At 41.6% G+C, this 23,743-nt stretch overlaps 2 protein-coding genes and 1 long non-coding RNA gene across 9 annotated transcripts; 2 read left to right on the forward strand and 1 right to left on the reverse strand.

The window, feature by feature from the left end:
* Positions 1-204: 204 nt before the first annotated feature.
* On the reverse strand, positions 205-2,775 carry LOC121683420. Its single transcript, XR_006022784.1, has 5 exons — positions 2,510-2,775; positions 1,301-1,377; positions 960-1,065; positions 734-858; positions 205-545 (listed from the first exon to the last, which is right to left on the reverse strand). It is a non-coding gene; the product is annotated as an uncharacterized LOC121683420 (long non-coding RNA).
* Positions 2,776-4,031: 1,256 nt separating this feature from the next.
* On the forward strand, positions 4,032-15,601 carry LOC121683418 (CLK4-associating serine/arginine rich protein). Of its 7 annotated transcripts, XM_042063046.1 has the most exons (20): positions 4,033-4,183; positions 5,744-5,874; positions 5,970-6,067; positions 6,535-6,636; positions 7,775-7,854; positions 8,159-8,243; positions 8,503-8,642; positions 8,739-8,835; positions 9,848-9,926; positions 10,401-10,474; positions 10,566-10,607; positions 11,137-11,334; positions 12,120-12,410; positions 12,680-12,859; positions 12,970-13,009; positions 14,070-14,130; positions 14,417-14,522; positions 14,675-14,763; positions 14,870-14,894; positions 15,052-15,601. In XM_042063046.1, the coding sequence occupies exons 2-20, from the start codon at positions 5,776-5,778 to the stop codon at positions 15,086-15,088; spliced, it is 1,923 nt and encodes a 640-aa protein (XP_041918980.1). In that variant the 5' UTR covers positions 4,033-4,183; positions 5,744-5,775; the 3' UTR covers positions 15,089-15,601. The 7 variants fall into 7 exon arrangements, 5 of the variants coding, with proteins under 5 accessions (XP_041918977.1, XP_041918980.1, XP_041918981.1 ...); XR_006022782.1 differs by lacking the exons at positions 14,870-14,894; positions 15,052-15,601 and having other exon boundaries at positions 12,970-13,013; XR_006022783.1 differs by lacking the exons at positions 14,675-14,763; positions 14,870-14,894; positions 15,052-15,601 and having other exon boundaries at positions 11,137-11,315; positions 14,417-14,437.
* Positions 15,602-17,060: 1,459 nt separating this feature from the next.
* On the forward strand, positions 17,061-23,743 carry znf296 (zinc finger protein 296). The gene is made up of 3 exons (XM_042064403.1): positions 17,061-17,272; positions 18,589-18,900; positions 21,110-23,743. Exons 1-3 carry the CDS (start codon positions 17,221-17,223, stop codon positions 22,504-22,506), a joined length of 1,761 nt encoding a protein of 586 aa, XP_041920337.1. The 5' UTR covers positions 17,061-17,220; the 3' UTR covers positions 22,507-23,743.

Raw genomic sequence — 23,743 nt, forward strand, 5'->3', positions numbered from 1 at the left:
ATCACAGCATAATGAAGTGCATGTTGTCGTTTTAGTATATTTATGGATCTTAGCAGATAAGACAATTATGAAATTATTTAAACCAAATAGTGTGTGCAATAAAGATGAATTCCTGACAGCCTAATGTGAAATTATGTATTATTTATTACAAATATTGTACACATAAACATTACACAAGTTCATAGCGAGGGTTTATAAAAATATCATTGTTAAAAAATATTAAATGTATTGGTCTAAAATCAATTAAATGTCTTATACTAATTAGTTTAAAGTCCTCTGTTCTCTGGACAGCAATTGCATGGAAATGGTTATGGAAAAACTTTGTAACAAGTATCCTTAAGAAAAACATTTTGATTTTCACTTTCTGGTAAAATGTGCATAACTTCTCAAACCGTTTTCCTTAAGAGAAATGGCAAGTCGTTTTCTGGAACAATGATGTATTGGGCGGAGGCGGAGGGATCTCCAATGCACACCAAGTGGGGCTGGCGATGTTCTACTGATCTATCAGGATGATTGTTCAGCACACTGGAAATGCTGGTTCCAGTCTGTTATTTTAAAGAAAGAACAAGAACATAAACAAGTCATTAGACATATGCAGGGTTTCAAGCAATTTACAAATTGACAATACTCATTTTACATTATACCAGATATAACATTTCACCATAAAACATACAATATAGGCGTTCCGTACTGTAAGCACACAAAAGAAACATTTACTATAGGAGGGGCCTACCGGTTTTATATCCAAAAGGTAGCCCAAAGCTGACTTCACACTGCATTTGGTGTTCCCTTTGCCCCTGCCTGATGCAGTGGGGGGCAGCAGATGGACAAGCTTTTGAAGAGCTCTGTAACATGAAACTATAAAAACAAACAAATTTAGTAAACTCTTACTTTCTTGTTAAAATCAATTGCATTCATTCAGTGTAGCACAAAAGCTTAATAGAGATAATTCCTCCTACCATCATCCTCAGGAACTGGTGGCAAGGCAGCTGCAGGTTCACTTGTGGACATTCCCTCCCATTTTCGGATGAACAACAGCTTTTCCAAGAAACATCTTTCCAAATTCTGTGTCAAAGTACATAAATGGACAAAATACAGTCATTTGACTAGAATGACTAATTGAATTAGAATGATATCAGAGGGATTAAAGACAGTTCATCCAACTTTCATTATTTTCATCTTTATTTTACTATTTTTATTACAAATAGGTCATTTGAATAATTAGAATGATATCAGAGGGATTAAAGACAATTCATCCAACTTTCATTATTTTCATTGTCCCAAAACAATATGCACTCACCATATATCCATAAAAGCGTGGAAACTCTGCAAAAACCTCCAACGTTGGATGTCTAGCAGCAATCCACAACCTTGTAGCTGCAACAAAATAGATAATTATAAATTTGATTTCACACCATATTGTGAACACATAACTTATTTCAACTTCCATACTGTTTCATTTTTAAATCATTCAGCATTTCCAAAATAAGAACACACAATCTGGGTGACTAACGTTAGCGAACTGGTCAGAAACGAATTGTTACTTTAGGTTATTATCAAAATGCCAGCATTGATTACCGTTTCATTAATGCGTCACATTATTGCTTAACCTGCACCACAAAGCAAACTACACACTCTATAAACTTTAAAAGATAATCATAACGTTGTGCATAGAATATTGCTAGACGTAGAAGCTAGTTCAACACTGGGTCTAACTGCAATATCGTTTAATCAAACCGTGTTCACTAACGTTAGTGTCGCGTTCGGAATGCAAATGTGTTTTCCCTTGGCAGCGTTGCAGCTTCTAAATGCATTAAGTTCATTCATCATCGTTAACTTGCTAGACTAATCGTGAACATGTTCTAATGTTATGTCGTGGAGCAGATGAGATATAACTGCATAGGCCAAAAACGACTACACTCACGTTACCTGACCTTATGTCTATTATGGGTTGTAAAGTTAACGTTAACCACTGATTGTTCAGAATAAAATGGTCACCGTTATCTATGCAAGTAAAAGTGAATTAAATCCATAACGGTGGTTATCATGATTTATAGTGGTTATAGTAAGTTAGATAGTGTTGTAGATAGAAGTTTGTAGTTTTGTCATCCTGAGCCCTAACGTTAGCATTTCATAGCAGCTACCTTGTTAGCATTACAAGGTCATACCAGTTCCCACAAACCTTGCTAACGTTAGCTGTCCATAGCTAAAATTTTAGCAGCTACCCAAAATGCGGATTTACCCACATAGTAATACGAGATGACGTAACGTTAGAATATTTTAGTTTTTACATGTATGCCAGTGTTTTTCAGAGTGTGTTAATGTAAGGTCAGGATTGACTTAACATGGACTAGCATAACGATTGCTAATCAATAACCTAGCTGCTAGAGCTACTTGGCTAAAAATAGATGCTGGACTTTATTATCATTTAACCTTTACAATATTGCAAGTTGCAACCGTCTTTAAAATAAACATAACAAATACGTCTGAAGACATGGGTCTACTTTACCTTTTATTCAGACATTTACATCCACTCTGTGTGCCACTTGCACCTTCTTCCAGTGCGCCAAGATAAAATGAAGTGCTGAGAAAAGAACCTCTCCTCTCAGGGTAACGGCTCATCCAGGACACCAGGGATTGGCCAATAATTTAACACATTTTGTGTTGGGCAGTATATTCCAGTAATATAACACAGTAACAACACAAAATAACACAAATTGTGTTAAAATTGTGATAACACAAAAAATGTGTAATTATTTAACACATCATTTTTGAGAGTGTTGACACATAGAAGGAGGGAGTTTACCAACATCTAAAGCTTCCTTGAACACACTCAATAGAAATCCAGCAATATGATCTTGAAAGACCTTAAAAAACTCGCCAGTAAGGCCATCATTGCCAGGGGATTTGTTATTTTTTAACCTACTAATATTCTTTTTCAATTCATCTAAGGATATATTTTGATCACATAGGTCCTTTTGGGTTCGGTCAATTCGTCTTGCCCCATTCTTTATAGAAGAAAGGAAAGGGAGTGTGTCATAACTGTTATCTGGTTCAGTATATAAGTTTCTATAAAAATCTTCCACAAAGTTGGAGATTTTCTGGGGGTCTTCAGTAGATTGATGATTTATCTTAAGTTTATAGATATTATTAATTCTGTCATTTCTTCTTTCTAGATTATGGAAGTATTTAGTGTTTTTCTCACCCTGTTCCAACCATTTACGCCTGGAGCGAACAAAGGCACCCTGTGCCATATTTTCATAAATACTATCCAGCTCTAACTGTAGACCAGATAGCTTGTTAGTATTAACTTGAGAAAGAGAGTCTTCTTCATATATAGCTATTATATCCTTAAGAATTCTATCTTGTAAACATCTCTTTTCTTTGGCTAATTCCTTTCCCCTTATAATTGCTAAGTTACGAATTTGGAATTTAGTATATTCCCAATGTTTACAGAATATTTTTTCTTCTTGAGCTTTATTCCAGTTTTCAATAATGATTTTTTAATGGCTTTTTCCTTAAAGACAGTATCTTTTAAAAGTATGTTGTTTAATTTCCAAAGGTTGAACTTACGTTTATCCGATGTGTATTCCATAAGTAAGGACAAAGAGATAACTTTATGATCAGAGAGGATTGAAGGAACAATTTTAGTATCCTTTACCTTATCTACTAATTCGTTTGAAACAAGCCAGAAATCAATAGACCTTCTGGATAAGTCTTTATTTGCCTCCCTCTCGCCGCCAGCAAGTTTAAACTGCGTGACGTAATACAAAAAAACATGGCTGACTTGGATGTGGGCTGGGCTTGATGTCAAGCCCCGCCTTCCCGCAGGCTGCAGCCAGAGCCCGTCTCCCTTATTAGACATTCTCTGCTGCAGCCCTTCCCGTTCCGTCTTTTCAACAAATGATACTGTCCCCTTCTAGGCTTCACATGTGTAAAGGCAATAAAACGTATTTATGCTAATAATACTACATTCGCTTTCCTACTTATCTTGTTAGATTATTCTTTTAAGAACGAATTTTCGAAAATCATTCATTGTATCAGTGAACACCCCAGCACAGTAGGTGGCAGTATATATCTGTTCTGCTTCTAGTGCAATCATACTTTCCCATAGAAGGATGGCAGTGCAGCTATCGGCTGCTACAAGTTAATGCTAACTAAAGTGTTTAATTTGACTAGTCAGGTAGGTAAAGTTGGATTACTTTTTTCTTCGAAATATTGAAGACATAGATAGGAGGCATTAGTGTTACATTCCCACTGAACGGTATACCACTAGCATCTAACTGGTACTGCGTTTTTATTGGTCTCCATGTAGCGTCAAATTAGCACTAACGTAGCCAAGCATTTGCTAAAATATCTAGCTAACACCAAATATAAGCTACACTAAATGATCAAACGTTTAAGTAGATAACTTGACTAGATGGCTTTATTAACTTGCAAATAATATATTGTGTAATTCCTAAAATATTAACATTATTATATTTAGGAGTATATATGCTGTGTTATTTTTAGCAACTTTAGCTAAAGGATCTCTTGTCTTTTTATCGCTAACGTTAGCTAGCGATAGAAAGCTAACTAACGTTAACGTTAGCTTGTTTGCTGGCATGTGAACACTCGATTCGTCTAGCGAAATTAACCCAACGTTTGAGCATACGAGAGATAACAGGACCACGGACCACAAATTGTTACCTACTACTCATAGCGCATTGACGTAGCGGTACAACTTAGTTGTAACGTTACACTGTTAATGGCTTTACGTGGTGGAGGAATAGCGTACTGTTTATTAGCTGTATTTAGTTGAAAATGGCATGCTGAATGCAGCGACTGATGTTACGGGCCAACGTATAGAGCAAGGTTATGTGATATTTTACATCTCATGTCGCAGTTGTTCACTACATCGTTTTGGCACTTGCTTAAAACGCTCTCACATGGTACTGGAAAACGCATGACCTGAATGGCTTAAAATTGAGGTCAGTTTAAATTTACTAGAGGGCCTTTTCTCCACTGCGCAGGCCCAGGAATCATGGTGAAAGGCCCTGGTTTGCCATGCAAAGTTGCAATCTCTTGGCCACAACCGAAGTGAAGTGTTTAGTATAAACTCACAATAGTATGGACAATCTCAATGCATTTTCAGTCATATATTGCATGTGATATGGCCATTAGCAGTGTGCATGTTTTACCACAGCAGTCATGCCTATCTTATGCATTCAGAGCAACAAGCAGTCAAATCTTATTCTGTTAGTAACCAAACACAGTGATGTGTTGACGTCAAAGACAACATACATCTGTTCAACAAAAGTCAGTTATTTTAAGCCAGTGCCCACAAGCATGGCGGGTGATTCTTTTGGGTGCCGTGGTAAAGAAAAGGTATATATTTTATGTGATGACTTAGTTGAGAGCACTTTAGCTAAAGAAAAGTGTTAAAAGATTGATTGACTCTGTTATTGTGTTACATGCTCCAAATGTAAAGCACTTTGAGCTGCATTCTGTGTATGAAAGGTGCTATACAAATAAAGATTATTATTATTATTATTACTTTCTAGTTATTGAATTGATATCCACGGGGTGTCAAGATTATGTGGGTGACATACTTTTCTTTTACTCTAGATAGAAGATTACTGTGATCAGTTAATTGATTCTAATCCAGCTGTTGTTGTGTAATAACAAAAAAGGAAGCATCAGGAATGAATTCTTTCAATTTTAGGAGAGCCAACCCTACTCTCTCCTTTTACTTTTCCATCAGACGTGTTTGTGCCCACCCCAAGTGGTGCCATCATGTGGCAGGAGGCTCGGAGACATGAGCGCAAGCTCCGCGGGATGATGGTTGACTACAAGCGGCGTGGAGAACGAAGACGGGAATATTATGAGAAGATTGTGAGCAGCAGCTTTTCACAATTAGCCTATGTTAAATCCACCCTGACTGGTCTTCCCTTTCAAATATAAACTATTATGTGTCTCTTCATCTGCAGAAAAAAGACCCAGCCCAGTTTTTGCAAGTGCATGGGAGGGCCTACAAGATCCATTTGGACTCAGCTGTTGCTTTGGCAGCTGAGAGTCCAATCAATATGTAAGTTAACAATTATGTACATTCTCTCTCAAATGAAATGGGCATTGTGCTACAACCAGCTATCTAGTTAATCACAAGATATCTTAACATAATTGATGGCAGACAAGATCTTGTGTAATTTTCCGTATTTCCACATTTTAATTTAATTTTCCACATTTTTAATGCCCTTGACACAAGAAGTGTCATTAAATGTGGTCACTGTAACTAATATGATATACTACCAAGCTGGAACAACTGGTTATGACCCGTGTTCCTTGTTAACAACACGCTGATGATGGCCTATGGTCAAAATGTGTACGTTTGTTGAAGATATGGTCCAGTAAAAACTTGTCAAAAACACTTGAGTGTGAGGTTTTCATGAGATTTTCATAGTGTTCCTAGTCAACCATGTTGCACAGTACAATTTCTCAACAGAACACCAGTGACTAAAGCACTCTCATGATCTCTTCTAAATCATTTTTTAAAAGGATGCCATGGCAAGGTGATGTCAACAATATGATTGACAGATTTGATGTGCGGGCCCATTTGGACTACATCCCTACTTACACACCTCCTCTTCTAAACACAGTGTGAGTATCTAACGCCCTTCTGGTATATGTCAGGAATTATATTGTCATTTTATCCCATGGCAGGTTGTCATAACACAGAAACAGTACAGAGTAGGGCTGTAACGATACACCAACCTCACGATTCGGTTTGTATCACGATTTTTGACCCACGGTTCGATACGAATCTCGATTTTTCTTTTTTTGGGGGGGGGGAGGGGGGGCTGCCTTAGAACACCAGAGGATTACAATATAATATATGTATTATTTTATATCCTGATATAAAAATATTTTTCTGAATGACTGATATTTATGACAGCACACTTTATGCAGATTAGCCTATAGCCTATTTTTTATTACAACTCTACCTCTTTAATTCAGCTGTCTGGTTGAAGCCTGGAAATATTGTAAACAAAGTAGCATAGTTGGCTAGCTTAGCCTATCATAGTCTACTGATTGGACTGTCTTTATTTAAGTTGCGCGTGTTCATTGAGCAGGAGAGGGAGGGAGCGCGAGAGCGGGGCAAGGAGAGGGGGTTTACTTCTATACTGTTTGGTAAAGTTGCACACACAGTCTACAATGAAAGCAAGGAGAGGTATGAAATTATTATTTATTTATTTGTTTGTTTTTGGACAACGTAGGCTACCGATAAAGCGGGAGATGTGGGTTGCTTTTGCGGCCGCGTAAGATGCAAAGCACTGCGTGAAACACTAGAAAGGTGTGTCGCGATTCTGCCTTTTCACACCGCGACACAGTATCGTTGATATGAATGTTGCGATTTCGGTTTCGAATCGTATATCGTTACAGCCCTAGTACAGAGCCAGAAATAACTGAGAAATATTTGCTGCTGTTCCAGCTTGTGATTTTTGATAACTCTGGCTATATATACTGTATGTAGTACTGCTGTAATTTCCCGCCTCTCCACCCAGGTTTATACATTGATATTGCAACATTTCTTCAGCTATGAGTTTAATTAAAGCACAATCTGATTCAGATTCTTTGGGCTATTAGGCACTGTGATTAATACATGGGTGTGATCAATACACATTGACACGTTGTACGGTCCATACGTGATGCAGCTAATACAGAGGAAATTACTCAACACCTGTAGTCAATACCTGAAAGTGTTCTGAGGTGTGTTCTCTTGTGTGTTCTGTGGCAGCACCCTGGAGCAGGAGTCTGAAGAAAGAAAGTGTAACTATGAGCGCTACAGAGGACTGGTGCAGAACGATTTTGCCAACAGTGAGTGGCTATCGCTCTTGTGTCCTATTTGATGGCTTCACAGTGTGTTGTTCTCCTCTGACATCATACCTGTCTTGTGGTGTTTTATGGAATGTATTAATTCAGACTTTATTAGTGTAGAAATGCTAATAGAAAAACCCAGCATTTCACACTCTCCAGAGTGTTTTAATTATTTCAATAGCGTACATCATTAAGTGTTTTCTACGCTGATTTGAGTGTCTTTCAGACTAACCTACCTGTATTTGAAAGTGCTGTCCTTGTGTCACTATTATGAGGTTAACATTTCTCTTTTGTCATTTCATAGTCTCTGAGGAGCAGTGTTTGTATCAGATCTATGTGGATGAGTTGTATGGTGGCCTGCAAAGACCAAATGAAGATGAGAAGAAAAAGTGAGAACAGTAGCTTTTCATTTTTAATCTTGTTAAATCTAATTTAATTTTGGCTTGTTAACAACAGGTTTTTTGGCTTGTATCCAATTTTTTTTATCTAAAAATCAAAGTATATTTTTCCCCCTGAATTTCTCAGTATCTTCTGTCAACGGATTTCACAGGCCTATCAACAGTTCAGTTTTCCTGTCTTGAATATATTTGATTATATTTTGCAAGATTCTTGCTAAGTAGTTGCTGTCATTATGTGCTTATATTCCAGGCTCGCAGAGAAGAAAGCTTCAATTGGCTACACTTATGAGGATAGCACAGTCACAGAGCCCGATCCTCTGTCAGACAAAGGAGAAGAGGAAGACTCTGAAGAGGAAGACTCTGAGGGGGATGAAGGCATTCCCGACATCGGTAGGCAGTCATGATGTTTGTCACTTCTTTAACACAGAACCACTAAATGTCTCAATCTTTACTTGACTCATTAGTGTGTGGGTGTATTTGTGTCAGATGTTGAAGTGGACGTGGATGAGCTCAACCAAGAGCAGGTGATGGACCTGAACAAAATGGCCACACCTTATGGAATGGCAGAGGGAGACTTTGTGAGGTAATGGTGTTCACATTAGTGTTGCACAGTGCACCGATACTACAAAAGTATCGCAATACCCTGAAATAAATAATTGGAAAAAAAAACAATACCTAATTGTATTAGTATCGATACTTTTAAGAATGACCGCGTTCTTTTGAGGTAACATGCGTGTGCGCAAAGCATGCTTCTAGTGCCTCCCCTAGCCTGCGTGTCTTCTCCTCACACAGGTATGCGCAGCTGTCGTGCCTTAAAATGGTGTGGCTGCTAGTTTAAGTGATGCTGTGGCCGCAAAGCAACACATAATAATAGGCTGATATCAAGTTGATTTGCTCACTTGCATCTCAAGTTTGCAGGACACTTATCTCTTCTATGATACCAGAAAGATTTTCTTCGACTTGTTAGTTGTTTTTATTTATTTTTGTGTTGATTTATTTCAATAGCTTAAAACTGTGAGACTGAAGGCTAATTACGCTCAAGTATTTCTTAGTGACAGGCACTCAGTTACACCTACACACCACATTAGAGATGGATATGCCTAAGGCAAGTGTAATAGTTTAAAAATCAATATGAAGTATTCCACTTCGTAAATATTTTTAGCGACTAGTAATTGCAGAATATAAAATAGTATACATTATTAACAAAATATATACACTTTATATGAATTCCAAAATATATGAAATAGAAACATTTGACATAAGCAATCATTTTCTGTATGTGTGGAGTGTCGAGCAGAATCTAGGATGGCCACTGGTGTGAATGATCACACTATATTCAATATTACCGATGACTTCAAGGTGGTGGGGGCCCCCAAACTAATCCAATTTTTTAAAAGTATCGAAAAAGTATCAAATGCAATTCTTGACTTGGTATCAGTATCGAAACAATAATTTTGGTATTGTGACAACACTACACATTGTCAACATAATGTCAACAATGCTTCTTTTTTGATTGATTGATTTGTTGGTTAGTTTGTTAATTATTTGCTGTTTTGCTGTTCCCAAGTTAACCATCATCTTTGCTTGTGTGTTAGGATGCTTCGGAAGGACAAGGAAGAGGTGGAAGCCATCAAACATGCTAAGGCTCTGGAGGCAGAGAAGGCCATGTACTCTGTAAGTCTTAATGTTCTTGTCTTATTGAAGGTAGTGAGTTTAAAGGCACAGGAACCAGTGCTGCGAACTTGTGAGCTGATGGCGTGCGTCATAGTATCCCATCTGCTCCTACTGTTGTAGTTTTTACACTGTTAACTGGAATGACATGAAGATGCATGCACACTTTTATCAGGGTCAGCTTTGGTAGGCTTTCTGATATGTTGCTGATTGGATCATAAACGGCCACAGCAACGAAGAGGAATGACTGATTCTTGTTTATTATTGTGTTACATGATCCAAATGTAAAGCACTTTGAGCTGCATTCTGTGTATGAAAGGTGCTATACAAATAAAGTATTATTATTATTATTATTATTATTATTATTATTATTATTATTATTATTATTAATATTATTATTGCCCAGCCCTATATGCATAGTGTGGTCTGAAATAGTTTCCATGACGGACTGTTTTGCGTGTCCCATGTGACTCTCAGGGCCGCCGCTCTCGCAGACAGAGACGAGAGTTCAGGGAGAAGAGGCTGAAAGGCAGACAGATCAGCCCACCCAGGTAGGAACATACGTGATCTTCAGCACTCAACTCACTTAGCCACTCGCAGCAGCAGTTAGAATTAATCTGAGATTCTTTGTCATTTCAACAGCTATGCAAGGAGAGACAGCCCAACCTACGATCCCTACAAACGGTGAGTGTGTTTTTGTGTTTACATGACCCCCCCCCCCCCCCCCCCCCCCCCCACACACACACACACACACACACACACACACACACACAAATAAATAAATGGTAATGTAGAGTATGTGCCTCATCTCTTCTTGCTGTTCTATCCATGTACAGTTTATAAAACTGGTGGTGGGTGGAAGAAAGTCAGCCAGAAGCACATTGTAGTTGTTCTGCTCTTTGCTTTATGCAGAGAACATCTATTGTTAAAAACAGCAAAGAGCATGTTTCTTTATTCTCTAAAAACAAAATATGTTAATTGAAACTATCTATGCACATAACATGAAAATCAAACATGAAGTCTATGCACATAACAACTTGTACATGCAATTTCTTAACACTTAACGCATACCGCGAATACCCAACACCGTTCAGTAGATCTCTCAAAATGCAGTCTCTTCATTGCTCGGTAACACTAAACAATGATCTCCTAATGGGTCTGAACGTGTTGGCCTTGATCTTAATGTCTCTTCCTCTTGCTCTTCCCCCCACAGGCCCCAGTCGGAGTCCAGCTCTGAGTCCCGGTCCCGCTCGAGGACCCCCGGCAAGGAGAAGATCACCTTCATCACCAGCTTTGGAGGCAGCGATGAGGAGGGCGGCCCCCCTGCCCAGGCTGCGGCCGGCGGCCACTTGGCCAACACCTCCAGCAATAAGCAAGAGCAGCACCCCGCAGGTCATAGCAGGGGCTTCCGGTCGGTAGCTTTCCCCTTGGCTTGTCATTGGCTGTGTCCTTTATTAGTCATGTGTGTGCTCCTCAGAGATGGCTCGCCTTGGAAATAGGTTCAGGCATTGCGTAGCTTTAGCGAAGAATTAGGAAAACAAGGCAGAATGTTAATGCAGAGTTGTCGTAACACCTGTGTGAAATGACGTGGACAAAGTTGTGTTTTGGATTGAAATGGTGTGCCACATTTTGATGGATAACTAGAATTTCATATGTCTTGTTTAACTAAGGCCTTCTCTCTGAAACGGCTTTTGTGGTTTTAAAATGTGTCGCATCATCCAAAATATACTTGTCTTCCAATTGTCGGTAGTTTTAACATTACTAATTTTCAACCAAATTAATTTGTGGAACTCTTGGCTCAACAAAAATGCGTAACCTGACATTGGTAATGTGAACTTTAAAATTGCCAAAGGCAGTTTTTATGACTGAGATTAGCTTTATGAAACATGTATGATTTTCTTCTATAGGACTTTTATATAGGGATTGTGTGGGTAGTATACCTCTATAAATGATGCTCTAGAGCAAAGTCTCTAGCTCTTGCCTTGTAAAAATTGTTGGTATCTATTGTTAATGATCCTTCTTGGTTATCACAAACGTCCTAACCTTTAAAAAAAAAAAAAAGTGGTAGGTAACGGTTTGGTAGGTTAAAAAGCACACAAATCTTTTCCATTGAGCATGTGAACAGTTTGCTGTTTGCTGTTCAGCACAACCGTCTGTATAAGTAACATCTTTTTTTGTTTCTTTTGCCCCTTGCAGCCGACGTCACTCGTCCTCCAGCCCATCCTCCTCCTCACCGTCTTCATCACGGCACTCATCGCGCTCCTCCTCCCACTCACGCCGCAGCGGGTGGCGAGGAAGCCGGGATAGCCGCTACTCCCGGTCCCGCTCACGCCAGTGCTCCGACTCCCACTCCCAGCAGCGCGGTGGAGGTGGTAGCAGCGGCGGCAGCAGCCACAGAAGACGCTATGACCGTGGACACTCGCGCTCCCGCTCCAGAGATAGGGACAGGGACAGGGGCCGACGATACACTTCTCACAGACGCACTAGGTGGGGCATTCTCAGCCGGAGCTGGACTGGATGATGTTTAACCATAAAGACGACAGAGAACTGCACACGTTTCAGCACATGCACCTACCCATGCAATCAGCGAAACTTTTTGAAAACTAAGAGCTATCCACCTAGAACTTTAACCCAGGTTTCACTCTCAGATAAGCAAGAATAGTGTGAAAATAGGTTTTGTGTAAATACATTTTTTTTTCCCCAATTATTAATTTTTTATAGAGGACTGTTTAAATGTGCTCATGTATCCTCCTTAGGTCACGTTCCGTATCTCGCTCGGCTGACCGTTTTCGGAGAGGCGGTCGGACGTCTGGCCACCATCGTGGTGAGAGCCGCAGTCCGAGCCCCTCTCAGTCCCCTGTCCGGAGCCTGTCCCCGTCCCCCAGTCCCCGCTCAGCCCCACCCTCCACCAGCTCCCTCTCTGACAAGCTGAGAAAGTGAGTGACCAAGGACACATCAGCCAAAAGCTGACTTTATCATTTCTCTACTGTCTAACTAAATGGTCTTAATTTCCCTTTTTTCTTCTCCCTCCGTCTCGCTCTTACAGGGCTGATACTCCAGGTGGTAAAGAGACGGGAGCTGCCAAAGTCAGTAAGAATTTGATCTCGCTGGGTTTCTTGCTAAAGTCAACGCCTCCCTCATCCCTGACAGGCAGATGTGGTTGTAAAACCAGGCCTTTGGAGCCTCGCTCGCTTTCTCTCCCTGTCCCTCTCTCAGAGGCTCTGCTGTGCAATGTCAAATTTTCTCCATTAAGAATTGCTTTAATCATCCCCCAGGCGACCATTATGCCTCTCCCTTCCAGAGCTCACATCCTGAGGACTTCATTTTCTAGAAGAGTCTATGAGCCTGTGTTTTTGTTTGTGCTAATGGTGCATAATCTTGTTTGTGCAATTTTTGTTGGTTTTCTTCTCCATTCTTATACAGTATTTTCTCTTCCTGTCCCATGTTTTCAGAGAAATGACTACTGTCTAACAACAAAACATTAAGCTTGATTAAGATTAGGATCTTATGGTGTACTGAAAAGCTATGTGCTGTTACCATGTTTTACGTCAACACGCTTGAGTGCATGAGACATTTTGTTGGAAGCATTCTGACTAAAATCAGCCAGACATTCTGAGCATCACCCAAACATATATCGGACTTTAGTTGCATAAATGGACAGTGCTTACAGCGCTATTTAAGTATTGACATTTACCAGCTGACCAAATGTCTTTAAACCTGACATTTAGCTATGTTCTAGCCACAGGAATATTATGTAATGGTAAGTCAAAATGCCCTGGGATGGATAGAATGTCTCTGAAATTTCTAGCAAAATATTAAAGCTGAAGTACCTGCTCAGATAAATTGAAGGAGAAACTTGCTGTTTTGACACCGTGTTGTCAGTAGTGCGTGTTTGAGTGATTGTTACACATTAGGCATGGTCATGTGGTCAAGTTTAAAGAGCTTTAGATCTGTGCTGTTCACACTTCTGCAAACGCACCTTTGCTTATACAAAATATGAGGCTTTCAATTACCTCACATGCCTTTGACAAACTTGGCCTTGTAGGCCTATCTCCAGAGTCAATTTAGTCTTATAGCACCAGTTCCATAAACATTCATCCCTCTTATCTCTAGTCGCTTATTTTGATGCCGGTGTATTTCTTTTAGCCCAAGATGACGCCACAAGAGAAACTGAAGCTTCGGATGCAGAAAGCCCTCAACAAGCAATGTAAGTAAAGCGCATTCAGTCCAACACATCAGATTAATTTGGATTGCGGGGGAACTTTTCTAACAGCTTAGAATTTGACATTGTTAGCATAGAAATGTTCCATGTGCGACAATTTCTTTCAGTAAAATTTGTATTGTGTAATGCACACATTCAGACAAACATATATAGTGTGTCCACCTGAATAGTACTCAGGCTTCACTTGGGCTTCAAAGCACTATAGAAATGTAACATGTAGTTGTTGATGAGGCATGGTTTTAATATCCTGTGTTGTCACTTCCTGTCCCAGCCAAGGCGGATAAAAAGGCTGCTCAGGTGAAGGTCCAGCAGCAGGAAAATAAGCGACAGGAACGCGAGGGGGAACTGCGAGCCATGGCCCGCAAGATCCGCATGAAGTAAGAGCTCTGTGTGTGTGTGTGTGTGTGTATTTATTTATGTGTGTGTGTGTGTGTGTGTGTGTGTGTGTTCTCATAGTGGGTTTGTGAATAGCAGCATGCTACACTGAGTGCCCCTGAAGACTCTGTGCTCATATGAATGCTCATTACAGGGAGCGTGAGCGCCGGGAGAAAGAGAGAGATGAATGGGAGAGGCAGTATGGAAGACAGAGCCACTCCCCGTCCCCTGTGCCCAAATATAGTAAGTGCTTTAAGTCCACCGCTTACTTCAGCCATAACACAACGATTTTGTACAATAAGAGAAAGAAAGTGCCGTGAGAAGTAAACAAATCTGTTCCCTCCCTCAGGCCGAGATTACAGTTCCTCCAGAAGGTCAGTGGCATTATGTTGTTTTTTCAAAAGTTGTGACAGTTTGACAACCCAGTTAAAGATGGGTGTAGTTCAGTGTGAAAATAGCAGTCATTATTGACACAAAATGTTATGTGTATGATATTTGGTCAGTCTAACTGTGATTTGTCTTGACCCACAGGAGGTCGCGGTCACGGAGTCCCTACTACCGTTACTGATACACAGAACAAATCTACAGCACTCATCCTGGAGGAACGCACAGGAAACACACAGGACTTTGGAAAACCACCAATATTTTGAATCAAACAAATTCAATGTCATATGTCTTATATTCTGTATTATACCTCCTTATGTTTAACTCAAATTCAGCAGCTTCCTGCTTTTGTTTGTGTATATGTTTTGAAGGAGTAAAACTGCACAGTTTGAGTCCATGCTGTAAAGAATTAGAGGACAATATAAAATGCCCCCCCCCCCCAATTCTCCCCTTTTGTCTTCCTTAACAGGTTTAGTCATTGTCAGAATGACCTTGTGGAAATTTTGGGGTTTATATTTTATCAGATGCCAATTATCATTGCAGCGAACCAACCTTTTCTTGGTTAAAGTACCCCGTACCACCCCCCCCCCCCCCCCCTATACAGTCATAACATAAATGCCTAATCACAAGGCCCATGTGAAGTGTGCATGTGTTTTATCTGCAGGGAAATGCTAATAAAATACTTCATAACTTCAAATGTGTCTGTCAAATTCAACTGAGACGTTATTGTTATATTCTGTTGGATCAGTCACCCCTTTATGATGACCAAATCATTATCACCCATAGGTGCCATCATACCCCATGCATGCAAGGTCCACATTTTCACCAAAGACTGTAGCACAAAAAAAACGATCCATTGTAATCTAATAAATTAAAGAATCTAAGAATAACATACAAACATCTACTTGTGACTTATAAAGCACTTGTAAATGGAAGAGGAGCTGGTTAGTTCTAAGAGAATGTATCATTTCTAATGCTGTTACCTATATAATTTCACCACTAGGTGGCGAACTAACATGAATGTGAGGATCCCATTGAGTTTTTAAAACTGAAGGAAAAGACTACAGATTTTAAAGCTAAACGACTGAAATAGGTTATTTCTTCATGGATTGTAGGGGTGTAAAAAAAACAGTAAAACAATTCTGCAATATAACAAGAGCTCTCACTACTTTTCTTTCTAGAATTAACAATTGGTCAAATAGATGCTTCTTTAAACCTATGCCACCAGAAGACTCAGTTAAGGACAATATGTTAATTCTCAGTACTAACTTTTATTTAAGACCAATTTGTTGGAGCTTTCCTGAGCACGGCAGCAGACTATTAATTGAAAGTCCTACTGTAAAGAGCAATTTTTGTATTAATTCCCTGGAACTGGTAATGTGGCAAGATTGATTTTATGGAATACAAGTGTTTTACTTTTTTTTCATATTCGAGGCTTCCCAATCCCAAGATTCCTATTGTGCAAGTGTCTGTGTGTGTTAATGCTCTCTGAAGCAGTTCAGTGCAGTCCAAAGTTGAAGGTTTGTAAAGAGGTTTTGGTTGAGATTAATTTAAAAGTGGCAAATTCTAATGATTTCTGCCAAGCGTTTGAACACAGAATATACCATTATCACACATTTACAGCACTTTTTTTTTGGGGGGGGGGGGGGTCACCCAATGCTCACCCAATGCTCACCCAATACTCACCCAATGCTGTGCCAAGGTGTGATAAGGGAGTCTTTAAATTAGTCACCCTAATTCCCATGCAATGTGATGAATGAATAACTTTAGGAAAAGGTGCTAAATTGGTTTAAAAATAATTGGAATTTAATGGTGACGACTGTGTGTGTGGGGGGGTCAGACAGATCAGAACATTCTGGGGGGCATTCACACTCATGCATATGTTTCTATTACAAATCAGTAAAGTGATACACCAAAATCAATACAATCTTGCAATCGAAAACTAGAAGGCATGGCAAAGGCCATTCTCAACAGTTTTCTTGGGTCGAGGAAGTCTGCATGAGCATCATGCTCTGAGAGAATCTGGATTTAGGGATGTGAGCGCGACAAAGCAAAAATATGTATGAAAAAAATGACACGTTTACCGAGGGCAAAGGGGAAAAAGCGCGAAGAGGCGGGGTTGAGAGAACTTTGACAGGCGGCGCTTCAAAAAACGCTGCCCCTTTCTTACGCACGAGCCAAGGTTGTCTCTACAATTTGAAGACAGCGCAGAAGCATACATGAGCTGCCAGTATTTGTCATAGCTTAACCTTTGTTTCCTTCAACTACCTGTCTGATATTCACAGATGAAAATTTGTCCTCGCAAAATTCAATAGAATGTCTAGACGTAAACTTGGCAGTCGACCTCAACACCTACGCGCAATTCAAGGTAAGCCTGGACATATCAGAGACTGCAGTTTTATCCTAATAAGTTGTATCCTATCAACGCAATTGATAACGCATCATCTAGCCTACAGTAAATACGTTACGAACGTTAGGGTAAAACCAGACTTCCTGTCCTGACCTAAGTTTGTTACCTGCACACGAGGCTATCGATTTTCCCCTTCCTGTTCTTATTAAACTACTACGGATTAATTTACCATTTATGGGTAACAACAACGTAGGTAGTGCACCTGCTTGCTCCTTTAATTTATCCTATTTATCTTAAACGTTTTGCTGAAGATCAAGGTCACCGCTCATGCCACCAGTCCTGAGGCAGTTGTTTACTTTCTTTTCTCCCACAAACCTGGTGAGGGAAACTGTCTGCTGTGCTACTTCCTTATTGCACGCATTCATGGTCCTTCTGTCTTGAGTCTTCTTCACTGTTTCCAGCATGTAGCCTATTTATAATCAAATTGGCAATGATTAAAACAAAAGAGAGCCTATTGACAGGTCTCTCAAAACATGGCATTGTAAACAAGTCAGATTAGCAGTAATGATGTCCCTTTAATTTATTTGTTCTCTTTAAAATACTACTGAATTATTTGTTAAAGTTACAGGTATGTTCTGAAATGTTTAAACACATGGTGTGGAACTATGAAGGCCAGTTGAGCACAGGCTGACCACAAGCTTTCGTTGCTGTATGTAACTGAGCCGCTTGCGGTTTCGCAAACACCCAGCACTCTTCAAACAGGAAAAGTGACATTTTTGAATAACCAGCCGTGAACTTCTGCTTTTCGCTGAACTGTCTCTACCTGCAGCGCGTCTTATGTTCTAGTTAGGGCAGGTGGGTCAGGCCAAGACTGCAAGCAATGGTATCCTGCCTACAGGGCATCTCTTAAATCTTTCCAGTTCAAACTGAAGGTTTTATAAGAAGAATGGTCTCTTTTTTTTGATCATCAGATTTACACATGCATATGTTGGGCTACTGATATGTGCTGCTTTACTTGTGGAGATGAGCTGTCAGAAGAATACTGCAAGTGTGATGCACTGCACTGCATTGCATTTCACTGGTCATAATGATGTCGCTAGGCAGAGCGTTGACAGAGGAAGTGGTCAGGTGATGTTTGATATGACAGAGCGAGGCGCTGAGACATCTTGATATGGGTCATGGTGACCCTGGGGAGCAAGACATTTCATGTTTTGAGTGGCGGGGAAAAACGTCTGTAAGAGCCTGACGGACAACAGAGCTGACGGGAAGATTGAGGTGTATTTGATATTCATCACGGCCCATTCTCTGTCTTCATCATTTCCTCTCTATTTTAGATGACCCTGAGCCAGCAGTGTCTCCTTCACTGAACACCTCCTCCCCTCCTAAGACTGTTGGCCCTGATGTCCTGACGTGTGGCCAGTGTGGCCAGGCTTTCCCCCTGGGCCACATCTTAGACTTCATCCAGCACAAGCAGGGTGGCTGCGGCCGCTACGGAGCTGGACACCAGAGCCACGCCCCCCCTTCGCCCACCACCAGCTGCATGCTGAGATGCAGCCCAGGAGCCCAGGTAGGGATGGGGTACGTGGAGCTCAGGAGGGTAATGGACCGGTCCTCCTGGCCCGAAGAGTCAGAACGACATAATGCTGGTGAGTGTGACTCGTAATGTCCTCTTTTCTCTCTCTCTCTCTCTCTCAAATGACCACCCTCTGTTTAACAAACGTCCTCCAGTCAGGCTCATTAGTGCAGGTTACCAAGGCGGCAGGTCCTTGGTGACTGAGAGACAGGTGCACTAATTGCGTGGAGAGGGCAGCCGGTGGCGCTCCATAAACTGGCCTCAGGGACAGCCTGCCAAAGTTGCACCTGAGCATCCTCCTGCTCGGCTCTGGTCTCAGGTGAAAGGGACATGTAAACAAGGGTAGCAGCAAGCTGGGCAACAGCATGTACACACACACTTTACATGTTTTTTCTTATGTTATTGTTGTAACACACAGTCAGCAGTGATCTATTGGTTGTGTTTGAAAATCTACATGAGACATGAGTCCAGACCACAGGCCTGTCATATCTCTCCTGATTTGTAACTGGTTCCTCTTTCCCCTGTCTGCATTGGCCTGGGGCCCCACAACCGAAGACTTGGGCATTGGCACCAGACTTGTGCATGTGTGCGTGCACATGAATGCAGATAGAGTTCTGTAGAGTTCCTGATGTGTGGCTATGTGTTTGTGTGCGGAAGGAGTGGCTGTTGTGAGTTTTGCCATGCATGTTTTGGCACTTCCTTTGTGGGGTGCTGAGTGGTCAGGCCAAACAGTCAGCTTCCTTCCGTCCAAACCCCTCGTGTCTCTTGAGGCAAGTTGTTTCTCTATTCTGACAACTCTCATTTGCATTGGGTTTGGTATGGTAGGACGAACATCATCCTTTATCCACTTTTTGTGATATGACCAATGATAGTGTGTATGAAATAACACTGAATACTCCAATGTATATTGCAGCTTTCTGGGTGCAACCGTGTACATCATGTACTGTGTATGTGTGTTAGGATGATCTGTTCTCTAATGATCTGAACAATTTTTAGTACCTCACTCTTATCTCAGTCTGGGTCTCTCTTTCTCTTTTTCTCTCTCTCTCTCTCTCTCTCTCTCTCTCTCTCTCTCTCCCCCTCCTCTCTCTCTTTCGCTTGTTTCCCCTCCCCTCCTTCTGGTGGGGAAAGGAGAAGATGCTTATTAGCGCATCCAGCCAATGTGGAGTTTTAATTAGCAGGTATTGCTTTTGCTCAGTGTGCAAGTGGTACTCTGGGCCAAATGTGAATCCTCACAAAAAAAGCGAGCCTGAGAAAGAAGGACTACTGGTATTGTGTTTCACTCCATCACCCCATGACAAAAGGTCCAAAGCCCCCCGCCCTTGGTGCTACAATAGACACACACGAAACAGAAGGATGGTGGGGAGGGACAACACTTTTTTTTTAAATTCCTATTACAGTCCTATTTCTGCATTTGTGTTTGATTGCTGTGAAGGTGAAGATGGCTGTTTGTGTTGTGAAAATATATAACTATATGATCATCTAAACTGCAAAACATCTCCCATCATATCCTAGTTCACAGTGTAATTGGTGGATGGCTTTTTGGAAGAAGAATGACTATCAACTGCTTTCCTGAATATTTAAAATTTCTTTAATTATCCATGTAGTTTAGTTATCAAACAAACTATGTATCAATTATCTCTGTGCTTTGCTAGGAGAGGGAGAATTTTGCTGTTGTGTAAATGGTTTGGTTAAATTTACCTGTTTAAAAATTTTGCTAAAGGATAGATCATACAAGCCTTTTTTTTTAACATGCTACAATACAGCTTCACACTTCAATCCTTCATAAGATGTTCAGGGCAATTGGACTGAATGAACACTGAAACCCAGATACACAGAAATACACTGAAACACACTCTCTCTCTCACACACACACACACACACACACACACACACACACACACACACACAAATTCGAATGCATGCGATTTTTCCTAGATAAACGTGACTCCTGCCACCCAAGTCTTTTAGTATTATTATTATCACAAATTGGATGGCAAAATGTGATCTAGCAGAGATTAAATCAAATTGGATGGAAAAATGTGATCTAGCAGAGATTATGTAAATGTCTTTATCTATTGATTTTAAATACCAAAATTATGTCACAGGTCAATTTGACTCAAGCAGTACCAAAGGGTCCAAAATGTTAATATAATATATGGGTTAACTCTGTATAATACAAGGTTATTTTCTTACCATTGCTTCTGTTCTCAGTCTTACAAGTCCAACTCAATTAGGTCTTTATTTATGTTTTTCATGGCTTCTCTATATTTTTGTTTTAGTGACAGAGGAGCCCTCCAGTATCATCTGCCAGGTGTGTCAAACCGTGTGTCTCAGTGCCTGGAGCTTGCTTCAGCATGCACAACACACACACTCCTTCAACCTCTACCAGGTAGATGAGGATGCCAACCCTGCTCACCTTGCCCATCCACCCCAACCCTACCACCCTGCCGCGTTCACCTCATCCGGAGAATCCACCAGCCTGAACTTCTCTGAGCGCCTGCGGGAGTTAGCTGAGGTCAACGGGACGGCGGAGGATGGGGGAACGGGCGGTATGCTCCCGACCTCCGCCTCCCCCCAGGTGGCACCCCCCTTCCCCCACAAATCCCGTGCGCTCCACACGCTGACCTGCGAGCGCTGCGGTCAGGGCTTCCGCTCGACGCGCAGCCTGCTGGCGCACCGCCGCTCCTGCGAAAGGCTGTACCCCTGCGGCCTGTGCCGTCGCACCTTCTCTCACAGCGCCCAGCTGGCACAACACATGAGGAGCCATCGCGGCGCCCTCGCACCCACCGAAGCCTCAGTGTGTCCACAGGAAGATGGCAGTGCCGGCGACGGTCAAATAGAGCAAGGAGCGCTGAAGGAGGAGACGCCTCACCCTTCGGCCGGCCCGGGCCTGATCGTCCTGTCGTCGCGCTCCACGGCGCCCAGCCGGACCCAGCTGCAGTACTTCCATCCCCAGCTGGAGGCGGACGAGGACGGGCAGGAGGAGGTCCAGCAGCCCTCCCCGCTGGGCAACTCCTCCGAGGGCTCCGTGGAGAGCGCGGGCAGCGGCGAGAGCGGCAGCGGCGAGAGCGGAATCGCTAGCGGCAACTGCACACCCAAGGGCCCTGAGAGAACCGAGTGGGAGAGCGAGAGGGATGCGGAAGTGACGACAACAACGACGACGACGGAGAACGACCGAGGGCGACCCACCGAGGCTGGAGGAGGAGGAGGAGGTGGAGGAGGAGGCTCGTTGCGAAAGAAGAAGGAGGAGGCATGCGACTTTTGCGGCAAGTGCTTTCGGAACAGCAGCAACCTGACGGTGCACCGGCGCAGCCACACGGGCGAGCGGCCGTACCGCTGCAGCCTGTGCAGCTACGCCTGCGCCCAGAGCAGCAAGCTCACGCGCCACATGAAAACCCATGGCGCCCGCGGCACCCAGCCCACCTTTCAGTGCCAGCTCTGCGGCGTGCCCTTCACCGTCTATGCCACCCTGGAGAAGCACCTGAGAAAGATCCACGGCCTCAGCCACGCCAGCGCCGGCGCCTACACGCTCAGCAGCGACTGCATCAAGAAGGAGGAGAAGACGGACTCAGAGCCGAGCCAGACCCAGGAACAGACAAGTCCACGCACCAGTGAGGAGTGCACAGAGGAGAACGTGGATGTTCCAGTCACACAGGACATGAGTGTGCTTGCCTGAAAGAATGTGTGCAAGAAGCTCTCTGTTCAATACACACATATGCTGCCATACACAATACGCAAAACTGCCATTTGGAACACGGGGATAAATGTAATGTCTTGGTCAAATTCAGTGACTGCATGAGCAATTGGGCAAATGAATAAAATAAAAATGGCCACTGTTGGTGCCTATTGTTGTAGTATCTGACTACAATGAACTACCACCCTGTGGTAAACTGCTTTTGCAAGGAACTGTACAGGACCCAGTGGAAGTTAAAGCACTCGGTAGAACTTAAAGACACTCAGTCACCACACTGGAATATAGAATGCACTGAACCAGATTCCATGTGAATATCATGTGAATGTTTGGTGAGGTTCCCTCTCCCTGCTAAGTTGATGATTCATAGTAGGGGAGAAAACTGTAAAAATAGCCTAGCACTTTCTTTGTAAGGGTTATTGCTGTTGTTTTGGGGGGATTCCTTATATTTGACTTGTTTACAGGTACAGAATTCGGGTTTGTGTTTCATTACAGATAAAATAACTGTCTGGACCTCAGGAACTTTGATCTAGTTCCCACATACTTTTGTCATTAGTAGAATGATGGGTGCTCCATTTGCAGTAGTTTTCTGTGCTTTTTATTGTAAACCTTTTTTGCGGTTAGGTATTATATATTCTAGAATAGTCAAAAGGAAAACTGCAGTAATCTCAGGGACTTTGATGTGTTTACTGTGTTTAATGTGTTACTTTTGTTTTGTGTAAACAAAATGGTGATTCAGTTTTGATCACCAATAGTCAGTTTATGTTGCCTGTATACTTGTGATGTTTAAGCCACTCCTTCCTGTGCCTCTTTTGCTAAAGAGCTCTTCTTAAGTGTATTTGATCGTAGTGAGTACCCGTTTTACAGATATGAAAATATCTGAACTGTTTCATAGAAAACAGGGTGTTGAGCCATTTATAAGCACTTGAATGCTTTTGGTATATGAACGGTAGAGGGTCTGATGCTCACTTTATTTAGTCAGGGACAACATATCTATATATTTTGTTGCTTAGAACTTCAGGGAACTGATACTGTACTTATTAAGCTCAGTAGTTAGTATGGATGTTTTGCATATATTTTCTCCTTTTTTCAGGACAATCCTTTTGTACAGTAGTAAAAAAAAAGTTGTTAGTTGTAAATGTTCTTCATTTGTAAGTTTATATCAGAATTATATCAGTTTCTTCTTCTTGTAATGACGACCATGCTTGAGAGAATTATTAAA

This window comes from Alosa sapidissima, chromosome 15 (genome assembly GCF_018492685.1).
Source record: "Alosa sapidissima isolate fAloSap1 chromosome 15, fAloSap1.pri, whole genome shotgun sequence".
In the NCBI taxonomy this organism is placed as follows: Eukaryota; Metazoa; Chordata; class Actinopteri; order Clupeiformes; family Clupeidae; genus Alosa; species Alosa sapidissima.

Bases quoted from the DNA above. Each gene is read 5' to 3' on its own strand.
- LOC121683418 (XM_042063043.1), top strand. From the start codon at position 5,776: ATGTGGCAGGAGGCTCGGAGACATGAGCGCAAGCTCCGCGGGATGATG. The intron at 7,855-8,158 runs GTGAGTGGCTAT...GTCATTTCATAG, and splicing joins GCAGAACGATTTTGCCAACA to TCTCTGAGGAGCAGTGTTTG. The intron at 11,335-12,119 runs GTCGGTAGCTTT...TGCCCCTTGCAG, and splicing joins GGTCATAGCAGGGGCTTCCG to CCGACGTCACTCGTCCTCCA.
- znf296 (XM_042064403.1), top strand. From the start codon at position 17,221: ATGTCTAGACGTAAACTTGGCAGTCGACCTCAACACCTACGCGCAATT. The intron at 17,273-18,588 runs GTAAGCCTGGAC...TCTCTATTTTAG, and splicing joins ACACCTACGCGCAATTCAAG to ATGACCCTGAGCCAGCAGTG. The intron at 18,901-21,109 runs GTGAGTGTGACT...TTTTTGTTTTAG, and splicing joins GTCAGAACGACATAATGCTG to TGACAGAGGAGCCCTCCAGT.